At 43.7% G+C, this 18,587-nt stretch overlaps 2 protein-coding genes across 3 annotated transcripts; both read left to right on the top strand.

The window, feature by feature from the left end:
• The first annotated feature begins 54 nt into the window (after positions 1–54).
• On the top strand, positions 55–12,898 carry LOC129832951 (reticulophagy regulator 3-like). Its single transcript, XM_055897100.1, has 10 exons — positions 55–164; positions 609–882; positions 3,881–3,987; positions 4,347–4,377; positions 4,488–4,614; positions 4,757–4,841; positions 5,466–5,603; positions 5,775–5,848; positions 6,164–6,296; positions 10,534–12,898. Exons 2-10 carry the CDS (start codon positions 638–640, stop codon positions 11,100–11,102), a joined length of 1,509 nt encoding a protein of 502 aa, XP_055753075.1. The 5' UTR covers positions 55–164; positions 609–637; the 3' UTR covers positions 11,103–12,898.
• Positions 12,899–12,956: 58 nt separating this feature from the next.
• On the top strand, positions 12,957–18,540 carry LOC129832953 (homologous-pairing protein 2 homolog). 2 transcript variants are annotated; one of them, XM_055897104.1, is made up of 8 exons: positions 12,959–13,312; positions 13,723–13,823; positions 13,917–14,006; positions 16,712–16,823; positions 16,903–17,048; positions 17,127–17,180; positions 18,213–18,272; positions 18,451–18,540. In XM_055897104.1, the coding sequence occupies exons 1-8, from the start codon at positions 13,291–13,293 to the stop codon at positions 18,505–18,507; spliced, it is 642 nt and encodes a 213-aa protein (XP_055753079.1). In that variant the 5' UTR covers positions 12,959–13,290; the 3' UTR covers positions 18,508–18,540. The 2 variants fall into 2 exon arrangements, with proteins under 2 accessions (XP_055753081.1, XP_055753079.1); XM_055897106.1 differs by lacking the exon at positions 17,127–17,180 and having other exon boundaries at positions 12,957–13,312.
• Positions 18,541–18,587: the final 47 nt, after the last annotated feature.

Here is an 18,587-nt window from a genome sequence, read left to right as displayed (position 1 = left end):
CACAGCTAAATCCACAATAAACGACAAAGTAATGCTGTTGCTTCTGATTGGTGAGCCAGTTGACTACGATTTTGTTTAGGGGGAAAAAAGCGTTTCAATTAGCTAGGCTTAGGGCAACGCCATATTGTCAATACCACTTGATAATTTTCTGCAATAATGTCAATGTAGGTGTCCGTTTTTTGTGTGCTATTTTACAAATAATTGATATGAATATGTTTTAGTCATAGTTGGTAAAGATATCGATAGCATCGTGCAGTTGCTTTGCTAGCTAACGTTAGCTACAGTGCACTATTATTAGTATTCAGTTAGCATACATAGTTAGCTAGCCAAATACAGCTAGTTTTTTGGCTAGTTAGCTAACAAAATACTTAGCCAGGTGAAACGACTCTGAGTCTAGATACAGGAATGCTAGCGTATTTTTGTTAACAAGCTCGTCCGGGCAGGGACTTTTGACAGTTACTGTAGCTTTGTTTGAGAGTGACAAGGTAACAAGTCTGCTATCGCTTTCTAGTCGGCTAAAAGCGGTTTCGGTTGTTCTGACGTGGAATTGGGAGACACGACACTTTCTCTAGTTAGCTCCATATTTATACCGAGGTGTTATTTTACAGGGTTATTTAATCAACATTTGACGCGAGAGATGGCGCACACGGAAGGACTGGAAAATGCCATGGGAGAGTGTTCAGGAAAACAGGGGTCGACTCTTGGCCTGAGAAGTCGACCATGCTCCAGCGAAAGAGATGGCCAGGTCCGCGTTGTTAAAGCCTCGCTTCAGGAGAGACTCGGACCTTACGAGCCGGTGTTGACCTATCTACAGTCCGTTCTGGTGTGGGAAAGGCCGTTTCAGAGTGTGCTACTGTACACAGTGGTCAACGTTGTGTTCTGGTAAGTTTTTTTTAGAGAAATTATAAATAGTATAGCAGTGATGACAAGCATATTTGTACAATGTATAATTCATGCCTTACATAAATCATATCCAAGTACAGTAATCATATCTACTGTACCACCAGAAGCTTTTGCACAACAAAAACGTCTCCCATCAATTTAAGATAAGACAGATGGCTCACCAGAGCTGCTATTAATAGATCACCAAAGCGCCGTTGTGCTTCTGTAGGCTGCATTAGAAACACTATCTACTATGGGGGTTGACATTATCTTTCAATGGAAATAGGCCTAGTATGATGAATCTGCAACTACTCTAGTTAAGCCTATATGTCAAATGTCTACAAGGAGTGTAAAACAGAATCTGTGAAAGGAATTAGTGATATGACAATAGTAAAAGTCCTATAAGGCAATGTCCCCCGACAGAGTCAATATCCTACATGTACCATTGCAAACAGCCACCATGTCACCAATCGATCGATGTGAAGAAGTCAGCCTGCTTAGTGTGGTGATCTAATAGTCTATATTATTGCCCAGAGTGATACATCGTAATGCATGAAACGACACAAGTCACATGCATTTTGGGGGAGAAGTGTACAGGAAGTAAGCCCACCCTAACAGTACCAGTGCTGGTGTGTGGTATAGGAAAATTATGTTGTGTGTTTTAATTTGCACACAACCAATAGACATGATTACCAATGGGTGTACTTTGTACTTTAAACAGAGGTCCCTAAGAAATGGGGGCCAGGGTTTTGTTTCCTTCTGAATGTGTTCTGTCTCAGTACTACTAATAAGAAGCTGTATGCCATGCATTATCAGCCAATAGTTCTCTCATATTTAATGATGTAGGCTATCAGCAACATTTCACTCAGCTGTTATTGTGGCCGTTACTGTCTTTTAGATGTGTTAAACCAAGTGGTAATGGAGCCACGTGTAATAGCTGCCATCTAGCTATCCATTTTTAGGCCAGGTGTTTGCATAGCTAGATTACATAATCCTGAATTCCAACACTGCTTTTGAAACCAATCTGTAGGCTTCTAGGCTTGTTTTTATTTGACCAGGGAGCTCAATTAAGAACAAATGCAATGTTATTTTTTACATGCTTTGTAAACAACAGGTGTGGACTAACAGTGAAATGCTTACTTATGGGCCCTTCCCAACAATGCAGAGACAAAAAAAGAGAAATAATAGAAAAGTAAAATTGATAATAGATACGCAATGAGTAATGATAACTTGGCTATGCCCAAGGGGTACCAGTACAGAGTGGATGTGCAGTGGTTCGAGGTAATTTAGGTAGATGTGTACATGTAACTAGGAATAAAGTGACAGATAGTAAACAGTAGCAGCAGCGTATGTGATGAGTCAAATAGTTAGTGCAAAAAGATCAGTGCAGATAGTCCGGATAGCTATTTGGTTAACCATTTAGCAGTCTTATGGCTTGGGGGTAGAAGCTGTTCAGGGTCCTGTTGGTTCCAGACTTGGTGCATATGTATCGCTTGCCATGCGATAGCAGTCTATCACTTGGGTGGCTGGAGTCTTTGACAATTTTTAAGGCCTTCCTCTGACACCGCCTGGTATAGAGGTCCTGGATGGTAGGGAGTTCTGCCCCAGTGATGTACTGGGCTGTATGCACTACACTCTGTAGCAAGTTGCGGTCGGATGCCAAGTAATTACCATACCAACCGGTGATGCAGCCAGTCAAGATGCTTTCAATGGTGCAACTGTAGAACTTTTTGAGGATCTGAGGGCCCATGCCAAATCTCTTCAGCCTCCTGAGGAGGAAGGGGCATTCTTGTGCCCTCTTCATGACTGTGTTGGTCTGTTTGGGCCATGATAGATCCTTTGTGATGTGGACACTGAGGAACTTGAAGCTCTCGACCCAGTCCATTACAGCCCCTTCGATGTGAATGGGGGTGTGCTCGGCCCTTCATTTCTTGTTGTCCACGATCAGCTCCTTTGACTTGCTGACGTTGAGAGGTTGTTGTCGTGACACCACACTGCCAGTTCTCTGACCTGCTCCCTATAGGCGGTCTCGTCGTCGGTGATCAGGCCTACCACCGTCGTGTCGTCAGCAAATGTAATGATGGTGTTGGAGTCATGTGCAGCCACACAGTAATGGGTGAACAGGGGTTGACTAAGCACACACCCCTGAGGGGCCCCCGTGTTGAGGTTCAGCGTGGCGGATGTGTTGTCTACCACCTGGGGGTGTTTTTCCGTCAGGAGGGAGGTGTTCAGTCCCAGGGTCCTTAGCTTAGTGATGCGCTTGGAGGGCACTGGCGTTGAACACGGAGCTGTAGTTAATGAGCAGCATGCTCACATAGGTGTTCTTTTTGTCCAAGTGGGAAAGGGCAGTGTGGAGTGCAATAGAGATTGTGTAGCCTGTGGATCTGTTTGGGTGATATGCGAATTGGAGTGGGTCAAGGGTGTCTGGGATGATGGTGTTGTTGTGAGCCATGACCAGCCTTTTAAAAGCATTTCATGGCTACAGATTGTGAGGTCTATGGGGCGATAGTCATTTATACAGGTTACCTAGGTGTTCTTGGGCACAGGGACTATGGTGGTCTGCATGTAGATATTACAAAATCTTATTTACAATGCTGGCCTGGCAATGTGAAAGAGTATGTTTGCCTCTCGGTGAGCTCGAAGTGAATGCAGTTCTCAACCTTTGTTGTCCTCATTTGAACTAATGCCTAGATTGTCTGCTGTCAGAGTCTTGACAACATTTTACTCAGGAGGTGACAAACACAGGAAACGCCTGTATTCAAAGTAGTTCAAAGTCACATGTACACACAAACAATCACCACAATATTTGTGGTGTCGGTCTTTTCCGTTACATTCAGTCAGCAACCCACCTTTGTCAGTAACCCGAGGCCCCACACACAGACACCTGAGTCTGTGCGTAACTACCACTTGCACGGGAGACCACAGGGTATGTTTGTGACATGTTAAACAAAAGGAAACGTCAGCTGTTCTGAAGCTGACCTTTAGTGTTCTGTTCCAGGTTCTTTGCCCTGACCTCGCTGCGCCTGCTCTTCCTCCTGTCCTCTGGCCTGCTTGTTTTCATCTGCGTTGACAGCTGGAGGAACAAGATCTGGCCTGAGATCAGAGGTGAGGAGGATATCGTACATTATTTCTGGGTAGTCTGCCTTATTCTGCACCCAACGCCTCATGCCCCACTGTGTCTTGGTCTGTCCCTGCTGAGTACCTCTGCCCAACTGTGTTAATTACACCTTACTTGGTTCTTAGATCCTGTCCCTTATTCCCCATTGTCATACTGCCCTTGGTGTGAATACCCAACTGGCCCTGGTCTGTACTATTCATTAGACCCTGTATAGTGAATGATATCCTTTGTCATGTCTGTCCTCATTTAAACTCCTGTGGTGTAGAGTGTCTAAGTGTAGTGCATGTAGTGATGTGGATTTTTGCTAAATGTGGGTGTTAAGCACATTTTCTGTCTCTTCCCACAGTTAGAAAACCTGATGAGTCTGAAAATGAAAGGTAGGCCTACGTCTTAAAAATATATCATTTGTATCCTATCGTCACACTTTGGTTGGGCAGTGGTCACAGAGCGATGATGTCACTGTTGTTGTTGTTCTCCTATCTTGCAGCTGGGGCCTGGTGCAGCCAGGGTTGCTCAGTGTTCCAGAGCTGTGTCACCACATTGCTGAGGTCTGGGTCTCTGGGCTAGCCTTCACATCCAGCCTGGTGCAGTTCAAACGCCACAACCCTGGCAAGGTGAGGCCTTGGCACTCCCCTTGTACTAGTATGAAGGGTCTCCTATATAAACCCTAATACAATATCTTGTCTACTCTCAGCCTACTGTGAACATACAACTAATCAGTAACTTGACCAGTTGAACACTGTTTGTTGTCTCTAGTTCTGCCTCCTGACCTGTGTCCTCTTGACCTGTCTGGTCATGGTTGGACGGTACATTCCTGGACTTGTGCTCTCTTACTCTGCGGGTGAGTACAGTGAGAGACGACCCGCCTACCGCACCCTTCTGTTTGCCAAACACCATCCTCATTCAGAGCTCCCTAATGGTGGAAAGCTGGCTGCCCTTGTTAAAAAATGCATGGCTGGTGAAACCAGATCTGTGTCCCCGACACCAGGGTTCTGTCTGTGAGGTGATTACTGCCTGGCTGGGCTGAGGCAGGCAGGGAGGGAATCAGGAAGAGGGGGAAGCAGGAATGGAGGGACTCAAGGGGAGGCGGGAAGGCAGGGAGGGAGATGCAGGAAGGAGGTCAGGCTGAGATGCTAATGCCCACACCTCTAACCAATGTAGAGCGACCGATCTACTGGAGAGCCAGGATCAGGGAGGCCTTGTCAGGGCCCTCCGACGTACATAACAATCTCGTGGCTGCTAGAGCTCCCACTCTTTGTTTCGTTCTCTGTTGAATGGCGAGATTAGTCGGGCTCAAGCCCATGGGTGTGTCTGGGCTGAGGAGAGCAGCTCGGAGGCTGGGGATTGGGTGAGCCAGAGCCTAATAGCACAGATGAATGCGGCCATGGTTCTTGTCTTTTTATTGTTTGTTTGTTTATGCCCAGTGATGTTTCCACTAACATTAAGCCATTCTCTCTTGTCCCAGTGGTGGTTGTTCTGCTGTGCCCCCTGGCGGCGTACCACCGAGTGTGGCAGCGTGTGTGCGTGAAGCTGGACCCGGCCCTGCAGTGGCTGGACTTCAGCGTTCGCGGGTATATGATGTCAAAGCCCATCGACAACCAGTGTGAGTACAGCGTATGTGTTGCCTGTTCGTTTGTGTCTGATAGGTGCATTGGCATTGCTACAGTTTGCATGGACAAACCTAAACCAGTGTATCTCCTTCTACCTTGACTGGAACAAGGGAGTAGCTCAGTCATTGTAACCTGTGGTCTGCGTTTGTGTGTTTGCTCTGCAGTCCTGCGCAAGCCAATTCGGGGTGCAGCATCTGGTGATGACAGTGAGGAGGAGCTTGCTGCATTCTGTCCGATGGTAATTCACCTGATGTATTTCACATGCAGTCCAAAAGCATAGTCAGGTTGTCATCTATCTGACTGTTATGGTTATTGAAATGGGCCTACTTTCCTGTGTTGGTTATTACTCAGTTAGATGGCCAGGAGTGGCATATGTAGCTTAAGCCTGCAGCTGGTCTCAGATTTACAATAACCTGACCCCTTTAGAGATATAAATAGCAGGCCCTGCCAGTCATATCAGGCCACATCATCTGTGATATATGGACTACATTTAAGAGGAAATATACTATATTATGAATGACTAACACGGTTCAATGTCTTTCCTCTCTTTCAGTTTGACGATGCTATAGTAGCCAAAGAACTTGCGATGACCGACTCTGAGCACTCTGACGCTGAGGTCTCGTACACAGACAATGGGACCTTTAATCTGTCCCGTGGCCAGACTCCTCTCACAGAGGGCTCAGAAGGTACAGTACGCACCCACCCGCTGAGTCTGTACCTCCAGCACACATGCTCTGGAGTCATGAGAATTAGAGCCAGATGCAATGTAGCTATTAGGGATGTGCATCTTTCCCTATCAAGACGATTGGATGCGTATCTAGATACATAGGCTACGATACAGGAACGATACGTTTTTAGTTTGACACTTCGTTTTTGATTAGATTGATGCAATTCGATGCAAACACATACATTTTCCATTCTAATTTAAAATCAGCTGCCGATGGAGATCATGAGCTGGGCCTCTCTGGGCTGAATCTGTCTGAGCTGGTGTGTACAGTGCATTTGGAAAGTAATCAGACCCTTTGATTTTGTTACGTTACTGCCTTATTCTAAAATTGATTAAATTGTTTTTTCCCCTAAATCTATACACAATACCTCATAATGACAAAGCAAAAACAGGTTTTAGCTTTTTTTTATAAACAAATTTATGAAAAATAAACTTATATCACAGTTACATAAGTATTCAGACCCTTTACTCAGTACTTTTTTTAAGCACATTTGGCAGTGATTACAGCCTCAAGTCTTCTTGGGTATGATGCTACAACCTTAGCACAACTGTATGTGGGGAGTTTCTCCCATTCTTCTCTGCAGGTCCTCTCAAGCACTGTCAGGTTGGATGTAGACCGTTGATGTACAGCTATTTTCAGGTTACTCTAGAGATTTTTTTGATCGAGTTCAAGTCCGGGCTCTGGCTGGGGCACTCAAGGACATTCAGAGACTTGTCCCGAAACCACTCCTGCGTTGTCTTGGTTGTGTGCTTAGGGTTGTTGTCCTGTTGGAAGGTGAACATTCGCCCCAGTTTGAGGTCCTGAGCGCTCTGGTGCATGTTTTATCAAGGTTCTCTCTGTACTTTGCTCCGTTCATCTTTCCCTCAATCCTGACTAGTCTCCCAGTCCCTGCCGCTGAAGAACATCCCTACAGCATGATGCTGCCACCACCATGCTTCGCCGTAGGGATGGTGCCAGGTTTCCTTCCGACGTGACGTTTGGTATTCAGACCAGACTTTCATCAGACCAGATAATCTTGATTCACATGGTCCGATAGTCCTTTAGGTGCCTTTTGGCAAACTCCAAGCGGGCTGTCATGTGCCTTTTACTAAGGAGGGGCTTCCATAAAGGCCTGATTGTTCACCTCCCTGACCAAGGCCCTTCTTCCCCGATTGCTCAGTTTGGCCGGGCGGCCAGCTCTAGGAAGAGTCTTGATGGTTCCAAACTTCTGCCATTTAAGAAAGATGGAGGCCATTGTTCTTGGGGACCTTCAATGCTGCAGAAATGTTTTGGTCCCCAGATCTATGCCTCAACACAATCCTGTCTCGGAGCTCTACGGACAGTTCCTTTGACCACATGGCTTGGTTTTTGCTCTGATATGCACTGTCAACTGTGAGACCTTGTATAGATAGCCGTGTGCCTTTCCAAATCATGATCCCCACCAGCTTTTTTTGTGTCCCTGTTTTGCATGTTATTTTGCATTAATACGTGTCACATCAGTTTGCAAACAATTGTTGAGTTAATAAAGCCGCATACAAAGATGGTATCTTTTTGGCTTTCTTAAGGTGGCTCCAAAATGCAGGTGTTTCAGGCTAGCTCAGTGCTTTCTGTGGTGGTGGGGCAGCCAGCAGAAAATACGGAGCGTAAGGGTTGGTAATGTGATTGGCTCAGTGTTCACTCATGGGGACACTACGTCACCGCAAAATCTACGGGTAGAGCTCGAACATTCAAGACCCTTGGGTGCTGCCATAGAGTTACTTTAGAAGTGCCCATCCAAGAAGGCTCAAGGTCATTGGCCACAGATAAAATCATGTTATATATTCAGTAGCTTTGATTGGACTGATCATGTCGACATCATACTTTCAAAATCTTAGCTAGCAGTCATCAGCATGAGTCAAGTCGACCATCTACTGGCAAATCCTTTTCAATCCTTGTCATATGAAGAGAAATTATAGATAAAACGCATCGGTGCTCCTCGGCTATTGGACATAAACTTTAAACAACAAATCACGGTATGGAAGGAATCAGTGGCTAACTTCAAGAATTGCAAAGCGATCACTAGCCTGGTCGTCAGTGGAGCGGGTATGTGGTCCAAGTCTGGATTTAAGGGTCTCTTTTCCAAGCTTAAAAGGATAAACATTCAACATTGGTCGTGCTGTCAATCCAGCATGACTTTGGCTGCGCTCAAAACAACTGGAAACTCTGAACTGGGAAATATCAGACTTCAGTGAGTTCAAGACAACTGGGAACTCAGAGGGGGGAAACAACGAGCTCCGACTGGGAAAATACGCTTTGAACGGTCATCCAACTCGGAATTGCAAGTCGGGAACTTGGGCCTCTTTGTAGAGCTCCGACCTGAAGATCACTGATGTCATCATGATTCAACCTTGTTTTTTTCTTGAGTTCCAGTTGTCTTGAAAGCGCCAGACTTTGACAAAATTTGTCCACGAAGAACTGCTGTGCCACCTTCCTGTTTAAGTGAGCACAGCACAACAAAGTGAGTCCAAAAATGTATTGTATGCTGCTGCATAAATTATGTACTATGGCAGGGAGATATGTATACTGTAGCTAAGAAAGTAATATTAAGTATATGTTGTGTAGTAAGCTGTTAGTAGCCCATGTGCCTCGTCCTAATAATTTGGTCCCTTTTCCCCCTTAATTTCACCTACTGTTCTGACTTGGTGGTGCACATAGCCTGTTTTAGAGAAATGTAATCATTGAATATTGTAAGAGCTTTAATTGTCTACTTATATGCCCCCTTATCCTACGGTTCTGACTTGGTGTACAGGGAGAATACTGTAAAAACGGCCCATGTTCTGAATTATGTCGCTGTACATTTCAAAAGTGCTGAACAAATAGTTATATTGACTACGTCCGTCCTAGCTCGCTCACTAATGTCTTAAAAGAAATTGCAGATTGCCTCTTATCCGCTCGTCATCCACTTATGCCATAGTTTGTACCTCTCCATTGTCAGTAGAAACCACATTTGTTTAAGCAAGTCAACCATATCAGCTATGTTTTTTTTAAAGGCAGTAGGCTGAATGAACTGTTTCACTGCAAGACAAGGCCATGCTGATAGCCAAGTGTGGCAGTGGTAAGGTGTTGGGACTCTGGGGTTGGAAGAGCTTTATGTAGGCCATAACAGTTTGTGGTCACTGTTATTGTGCAATGAATGTCTTTTTTAGTGTTGTAGTGTTTTTTGAGTTTGCCCAACTAAGATTTACATGCTAAAATCTCCACTGGAAGTATCTCAAGGATGATCAATGGAAATACCTGAGCTCAATTGTGAGTCTCATAGCAAAGGGTCTGAATACTTATGTAAATAAGGTATTTCTGTAAAAAAAAAAAAAAAAAAAAAAAATTCTAAACATGTTTTTGTTTTGTCATTATGGGTATTGTGTGTAGATTGAGGATTTTTTTTTATTTCATACATTTTAGAATATGGCTGTTAAGTAACAATGTGGAAAAAGTCAAGGGGTCTGAATACTTTCCGAAGGCACTGTATGTTTATGGTGTATACTATGTAGGCACCTGATCTGAGCCATAACGGGAGACTAGTCATCAACTACCCCACTATCAGATTAGAGGGGGAGTGGGCAATATAGCCTATGTTTTATCCCCCACTTTGCTTTTGAAATCACTGTCACCCACTAATTAACTTGTCATTTTTGCAGATTAAATGTTTGGTTTATTAATGTGTCCATATTTATCTTTTACAAATTGGCTATGACATAGCCAATGAACACAACTTTGGATTTCACCCCCATCTCAAAATTGAATGGTTTTGACCATTTGGAAGTTTAGTGAGCTTTATTCCGGTAAAACAATTTGACAGTGCAGAGATAACAATAACATAGCAAATAACATAGGTTGTCACTCAACTAATAAAGCTTTTGAATGCTGAATGTGCTGTGCAGATGTGCAAGATCACGAACGGACTGCTGTCCTTCCGCAGGTCAGCGCATGAAGCTGGACACAGCGTGCGAAGCAGTCGTATGTTAAACATTTGAATCGGTGACCGATGCGTATCTGTGAATTGTAGCTAACATTAGAGCCTGTATGATAGGATGACATGTCACATGGCACTGCACTGTGTTTTCTGTACTGTGGCATGACTGCCTACTCTGGTAAGACATGTTGTGCAGGGTGATTGTCTGTTTTAAATTACAAATGACATTCCAACATCAAGAACCCCTTCCTTTCCGTTCATCCTCAGATTTTGATAGACACAGTGACAATGAGGAGTCGTTTGCACGAGACCTCAATGACTTCCCCTCCATCAACCCAGACACCACTCTGATGGACGACGACGATGACTCATGCATCGGGCTGCCCAGCCTGGGTCTTCGGTCTGGGCGGACTGGCCCCCGAACCACGGCTGAGCTGCTGGATGTGGAATCCCACCTGGACTCTGACCAGGACGACCTGGACGAGGAGCTCTCTTTCGGCGGCCTCCCCCCCGCTTCTGACTTCCTCGGAGGTGACCTGGCTGGAATCATCGCTAGCAACATGATTCAGGCGGCACTGGCTGGGGCCATGCAGCCTCGTCCCCCTGCCGCCCGCAGAGAAAGGGTGGGGCCCACCAGAGCTGGTGCCCATAGGGGCTACCGCAAGCAGTCTAGCTCGGAGCTGGACACGGACTTGGACGGAGAGGACTTTGAGATGCTGGACCAGTCGGAGCTGAACCAGATGGATTCCTTTGGGGGTGCAGGAGGACGGGGAGGAGGGCAGGGTGGGGGACAGGGGTCCAGCTTCCTCTCCAACCTACTGGGGAAACCACAGTGAGGCGCCTCTACCTGTGCATAACAATCAAACTAAGTCTTTGTGTGTGATTGAGTGATTTGGAATGTTTATGGCTTGTTTTGACTGCGTGTATGTGAGTCATTTAAATGTAGGATCCAGCAGCCAGGCTCCTGATTGGCCTCAGTTGATATCACTGTGAAGTACTTCTGATTTCTTTATTTTTTTTATCTCACTTTTCAATTTCATCCTTTAGTCTGTAGCTTGTATGTGTAAGCCACCATCATTCAGAAAGTGTTCTTTTGCAGGCTGAGCAATAGGAAACGCAATGTATAAAAACTCCATCTGTTTTTGAAACAGCATTACGGAACCACTTCTCTGTACTGTCATCCAGTATGCCCTAGTGAGTAATACGTATTTTTTTAAGTCGACCACCAGGTTAGTATACACACTTCCGAAAATATTAGACACACAGGGCTATTTAATATGGGACCAACTTTGACATTCCTGTTGATTAGTGAAGTTTTACAACTGCAATGACCGTGTTTTGAATAGTTTTAGCAATATCTGACTGGTTCTCTCTTTTAGTAAAAACCACTGCTTTCATTTTAAGACACTCATTCGCTAATAGAAACTTAAGTCAATATTTATGGTGATATTTCTTTGTTGATCATTCTTGATTGAGACATGAATTTGTTTTGAGTCTGAAATCATTGTTTTAAAGAAAGGGGATTGGCATTTTAGTTAAATGTGTTTTACTGTCCCCCCCCCCCCCCCCCCCCGACGGTTTCTTCCCACACCATTGGTCCTGTTTTGTTTGCTGTACTTCTGGGTAGATCCGTGAACGTAGGGTTGCCTCCTGTGTTCTTCATGTGTCTTGAATGAGCAGTCATGGGCTAGTTAGATCGTTTTGTCTTTATCATCACAATAAGTAACTTTTATCAAGTTAACCTGCTCCTTGTATCCCTTCTCCCGTGGCATTCCCAATCCCTGTCACCATCTTCACTCATTTTTGCCGATTCTTCTCCGAGGAGAATCTATAGAATAGACATGCATATGTAAGAAGTACAGAATATAAGCCTTTAGTTTAACCTCTAAACTCATGCATGAACCACATTTTGTTAAACGTCTTAAGAAAATCATCAGGAAAGCGTGTTTACATTGATGGGTGAACAAAATGCTGGTATACAAAACTCAACCTGATTAGCCTTTTTAAAAGTGTGAATATGTAAAGGAAAATATGTAATATGCTTGTCTTTTAAAAACTAGGGTGCAGTAAATGTTAGCCTATTCTTTATTTGTGTGTGTGTGTGTGTGTGTGTGCAGGTCAGCATGATTAACCTGCGATTGGCAAACAAGATCCTGCTGCTTTTGTCTTTTCATGGTCATTGAAACTTTTCTTGGTCATTGAAACTCAAATGACCCAGAGATGGGTTTTGCTGGCGTAGCAGGATCAAACAATCAGAAAGAGACAATGCTGGTTTATATATAAGACACATTGCCCAATAATGCTATTTGTATTGTATAGAAAATCATGACACTGGGAGATTTCATACAATAGAACTTCTGGGTCCCCCTGTTCATTGAGATGGCCCAGAAAACAGAACCGGTCGGATCTGAAAAGTTTTGGGATTTTAATTAAAAAGAGTGAATGTACATGACTTGTTTTGGACCACTTTAGTTTAAATAGGGGTTGTTGCAGTACCGCTTCATGAAGACTGCCAGGCAATTCTTCATTCATAGTATTATGTTCTATAAATGTGTTCAGTACAGTGTGTTTTTTTTCTCGCTGACATTGGTTTTGATGTGCAAACCTTATTAAATATGAAGTCTGGATTAAATGTTTCTTTTGTTATTTATAAACAATGCAATATTCCACAGATCCAAAGTCACAATTTTGACATCCTTTTGGTCCACCAGCCAGTGTTGCTGGTAGATAAAAAAAACAACGTTTTTCACTTGGGACTCTTTTTTTTTACCGACATTTTTGGTTGGTTGTTGGCGCTTATTTCATGCACTGCTCGAGAGTCCATACATACTCAAGTTGTCCCAGGCCGTCTTGCACAGAGGTGGATGGTGATGAAAACAAGCTTTTGTTTTGATATGACGTATGTAAAGCCTGGACACCCACAATGCATCACGGCGCGCGAAACTCAAGATAGGTAAATAATTATTGCACCGCTAGCTAGCATTAGTTAGTTAGCGATAGCTTATAGCTCACGGAATAAAGAAAATGAGCAAAAAAGACAACGGAGGTATGAGTTGTAATCTTATTTTACCTGGTTGCTACATTGATTGCGTCTAGTACAGGGGTGTCAAACTCATTCCACGGAGGGCCTAGTGTCTGCAGGTTTTTGGTCTTTCCTTTCAATAAAGCCCTAGACAACCAGGTGTGGGGAGTTCCTAACTAATTAGTGATGTTAATTCATCAATCAAGTACAAGGGTGGAGCGAAAACCCGCAGACACTCGGCCCTCCGTGGAATGAGTTTGACACCTGTGGTCTAGTATGTTGCCAAACATGACAGCCGTTTTCCTAACCGATTTAGCTAACGTTAGCCAAGTTAGAAGCAGTACAGCAAGCTAGCACACTGACACTCACCTGCACTGATAAACCCATACACCAGCTAGAAGTTATACAGGTCACTTTTGTGTTTTTATTGTCAGGTTTAACAGTCATATTTGCTTACCTGAACGAGAAGAACCGTCCTTACAGTGCCCAAGATGTCTTTAACAATTTACAGAAGCAGCACGGCCTGGGAAAGACGGTGAGAAAGGATAAACTGTTCTCAGCCAGTGACATGATTTTCAGCATGTATAAACTAAAATGTATATTTGATTACTCATTCCTATCCTGGTAGGCTGTGGTTAAAGCCATGGAACAGTTGGCACTGGAAGGGAAGATCAAAGAGAAAACCTATGGGAAGCAAAAGATCTACTTTGCTGATCAGGTGATCCAGGCTGAGAATCAGAGCAGCACGTCAATGCGTATTGTATATGTTGATGGAAATATGGAGCCACTGCTGATCTGAATCTTTTCTGTTTTGGTGATTCGTTTTTTTTTCTTCTCTTTGGTGCTATTTTCACAAGTATGTGGGGAATTTGTAAAAAAAAAACGGTAAACTGTTAACGCTTGTAAGCAGCCAGTCTTCCATTCAATACCCTTCATTCATTTTGTTTGGAGACCTCTTTCACCACACAACCATTGATCCAACATAAGTTTACTGTGAAATGAGTACATTGGTTTGATCACCAAAACAGAACATAATGATATTTTCTCAATTTAGTTATTTTAACATACTCCAATGGCAGAAAATGTAAGATGTTTCAAAATTGCCCTTTGAATGTAGTATGCTACACTACTGTAAATGACAGTACTGTTTTCACATTAGGCAATACACTTGCACTACCCATAACAATTGACTGAACATCAAATGTTTATAATTTTCTATCCAAGCCTGACATACAGTACCAGTCAAAAGTGTGGACACCTACTCATTCAAGGGTTTTTCTTTATTTTTAGTATGTTCTACAAACTATAAAACACATGGAATCATGTAGTATCCAAAAAAGTGTTAAACCAATCAACATATTTGAGATTCTTCAAAGTAGCTACAATTTGACGACAGCTTTGCACACTCTTGGCATTCTCTCAACCAGCTTCATGAGGAATTATTTTCCAACAGTCTTGAAGTAGTTCCCACATGCTGAGCACTTGTTGGCTGCTTTTTCTTCACTCTGCGGTCCAACTTATCCCAAACCATCTCAATTGGGTTGAGGTCGGGTGATTGTGGAGACCAGGTCATCTGATGCAGCACTCCATCACTCTCCTTCCTGGTCAAATAGCCCTTACACAGCCTGGAGGTGTGTTGGTTCATTGTCCTGTTGAAAAACAAATGATAGTCCCACTCAGCGCAAACCAGATGGGATGACGTATCGCTGCACAATGCTGTGGTAGCCATGCTGGTCAAGTGTGCCTTGAATTCTAAATAAATCACAGTGTCACCAGCAAAGCACCAGCACACCTGCTTCATGGTGGGAACCACACATTCGGAGATCATCCATTCACCTACTCTGCGTCTCACAAAGACACAGCGGTTGGAGCCAAAGATCTCACATTTGGACTCATCAGACCAAAGCACAGATTTCCACCGGTCTAACGTCCATTGCTCGTGTTTCGGCCCAAGCAAGTCTTATTGGTGTCCTTTAGTAGTGGTTTCTTTGCAGCAATTTGACCATGAAGGCTTGATTCACGCAGTCTCCTCTGAACAGTTGATGTTGAGATGTGTCTGTTACTTGGCCTCTGTGACGCATTTATTTGGGCTGCAATCTGAGGTGCAGTTAACTCTAATGAATTTATCCTCTGCAGCAGTGGTAATTCTGGGTCCTCCTTTCCTGTGGCGGTCCTCGTGAGAGCCAGTTTCATCATAGCACTTTATGGTTTTTGTGACTGCACCAACTTTCAAAGTTCTTAATTTTCCGTATTGACTGACCTTCATGTCTTAAAGCACAGGTGTCAAACTCATTCCACGGAGGGCCGAGTGTCTGCGGGTTTTCGCTCCTCCCTTGTACTTGATTGATGAATTAACATCACTAATTAGTTAGGAACTCCCCACACCTGGTTGTCTAGGGCTTTATTGAAAGGAAAAACCAAAAACCTGCAGACACTAGGCCCTCCGTGGAATGAGTTTGACACCCCTGTCTTAAAGTAATGATGGACTGTCATTTCTCTTTGCTTATTTTAGCTGTCCTTGCCATAATATGGACTTAGTCTTTTACCAAATAGGGCTATCTTCTGTATACCACCTCTACCTTGTCACAACACCACTGATTGGCTCAAACGCATTAACAAGGAAAGAAATTCCACAAATTAACTTAAAAGCACACCTGTTAATTGAAATGCAGTCCAGGTGACTACCTCATGAAGCTGGTTGAGAGAATGCCAAGACTGTGCAAAGCTGTCAAGGCAAAGGGTGGCTACTTTGAAGAATCTCATAAAATATATTTTGATTTGTTTAACACTTTTTTTGGTTATTTGATTCCATATGGGTTATTTCATAGTTTTGATGTCTTCGCTATTATTCTACAATGTAGAAAAGAGTAAAAATTCAGAAAAACCCTTGAATGAGTAGGTGTGTCCAAACTTTTGACTGGGATTGTAGATCTGGATTTAAATCATTGCATGCCTCATCCATGGCCTGAATGAGGGTGGTACTCTCATGGGGATGGCAGCATACATCTTCCACCTGTATTGTAATAAGTATTATCAAGTATTTTACAGTATTGTACTTATGTATTGTAGTGGTCCTGTACATGGCTCAGCTCATAAGAGCGTGGCACTAACAACAGAGTTGTGGATTCGATTCCCTCTGGGGACACATACCAAAATGTGTGGACTTTTGTCACTTTGGATAAGTGTCTATGTATATACTATGGCTATTACAGTTCTGTATTGGCCAATACAATTGTAGTAAAGCAGTGTGAAGTTTGGTGAAAAAGTGACTGATTTTGTGTTATAGTCAATTGAAAATGTGTTAACTGCCTTTTTGATGATCTGTTTTGAGTTTTGAACTTAGAGTTGTGAAAATGTACCACATAGTAATAAAAAAAACTAACCGGTAAAAGTAACTACCAGAATGTCCTTGACTACCTACAGGCCCAGTTTGCAGAGGTGAGTGAGGCAGATCTGAAGGCCATCGACAGTCGCATCTCTGACCTCAGCACACAGGTGCAGGCTATCTCTCAGGGCTGCAGACAGCTGGACGCAGGTAGGGCTCCCCTCTTTGGCCCTATCAGCACCGTACCCACACACTGGACTATCCGACATACTCTTATCTCTGATTGCAGAGCTGAAGGAGCTCAACAGCTCCCTGACCACAGAGGAAATGATGTCAGAGATCCAGGAGCTGGAAGAAGGGTGTTCTGGTTACAGGGAGCGCCTGGAGAAGATCAAGTCAGCGACCAATCATGTCACACCAGAGCAGAAGGAGATGGTATGGGTCACAATCAGACCTGGGTTCCAATACAAAACTTTTTTTTCAATATACTGTGCTCATGCGTCTTTCCTTCAGGTTTACAAGGAGAGACATCTCTACGTGAAAGAGTGGAAGAAGAGGAAGAGACTGGTGATTTATTTATTTTAGGGCTCTATTCCAGCTGTATTGCTTATCCAGATTGCGTGATAAAATGTAAAGGTCATTGTTACGCACGCCTCTGAGAAGAGGGAACGCAACTCCCTGCTACAACTCAACTCTCTGAAGTGCAAGAGGTATGGACTGTAGGTGCGAGTAAGGATGACACAAAAGCAGAATTTACCGTTTACTAGAATTTATTGTCTTACACGGTAATATGGGGAAAAGGGGCTGGACGGAACCAAAGCAAAGAAAGTAAATATCAAAGTTCCCCCTCTCCTATCTAACCTGCCTAACCACTTAACTTACCTAACTTAACACCGCCTGGTGCCCTAACCAAAATACAGGGGGTGGTCCGCCCAGGTCTTACCTAGTGTGCCTAGACAGTAAATATACTACGGGTATATGTATGCCCTCGGGCCTCTTGCCTAAGCACTCCCAAAGTGCCTTCTCCTTCCCCCCCTGGGAACAAACGAAACCGAGTAATTATTAACGATTTCACAAACACTCACAAACACAGGACATAGCAAAACTGCTACCAACAACAACAGTACATACCACACTTTCTGATACACAACCAACACTATATCACAATCTAATTTCTCTCAATCTCCAAATCTCTACTCCTTATCTCATCTACTCTCTCTATCTTCTCTCTTGGGCAGAACACTGGCTTTTATCTTCAGGTGGCAATGGTGATTAGAGTCAGCTGCTTCTTGACGAGGGGGCGGGGTCAGCTCCAATCACCAATTAGCCTGGGGTTGACCAATCAGCTGGTTGGGGAGTACTTCAGGAAGCCATCTCCTGAAACACACACACTAAAATACAAAACAGAACACAGAAACTGGGGAACGTAACAGTCATTTCCGATCAAGTAGACATGCATCGTTTACCGTGAATGCAGTCTCCGCTAAACGCGGGAACATTGCCTTACGCTCTGTACTTCCGCAATTTGGATTGAATAGAGCCCTTACTTGATCAAAGCCGTACGGGTAAATAGTCTGAATCTGTCTCTGCTCCTCTCAGGCATCTGACATGATGGGTTCTATTTTGGAGGGATACCCCAAGACCAAGAAGCAATTTCTGGTAAGATGCTCTGCAAAACATACAGATCTACAGTGACACAGTTCTGCATATCAATTCTATTGTTTTTATTTGGGAAACTAGATATTCTTCATCACCATGACAGAGGCAGACAAATGCCTATCATGTTTACTCTATTTGTCATATCTGAGATGTCAGCATCTTTGTGTTCTCTGTTTAGGAAGAAGTTGGTGTGGAGACTGATGAGGACTGTAAAGTGACTTTGCCAAGTACCTGACAGAATGTTAGAGGATCTTTGTTTACTTTTGACTTGAATGTCAATTCTGAGGGAGTATAATGCCATCAAAACTCATTCCA

This window comes from Salvelinus fontinalis, chromosome 34, assembly GCF_029448725.1.
Source record: "Salvelinus fontinalis isolate EN_2023a chromosome 34, ASM2944872v1, whole genome shotgun sequence".
Taxonomy (NCBI): Eukaryota; Metazoa; Chordata; class Actinopteri; order Salmoniformes; family Salmonidae; genus Salvelinus; species Salvelinus fontinalis.
This window is presented reverse-complemented; position numbering and strand designations above follow the sequence as displayed.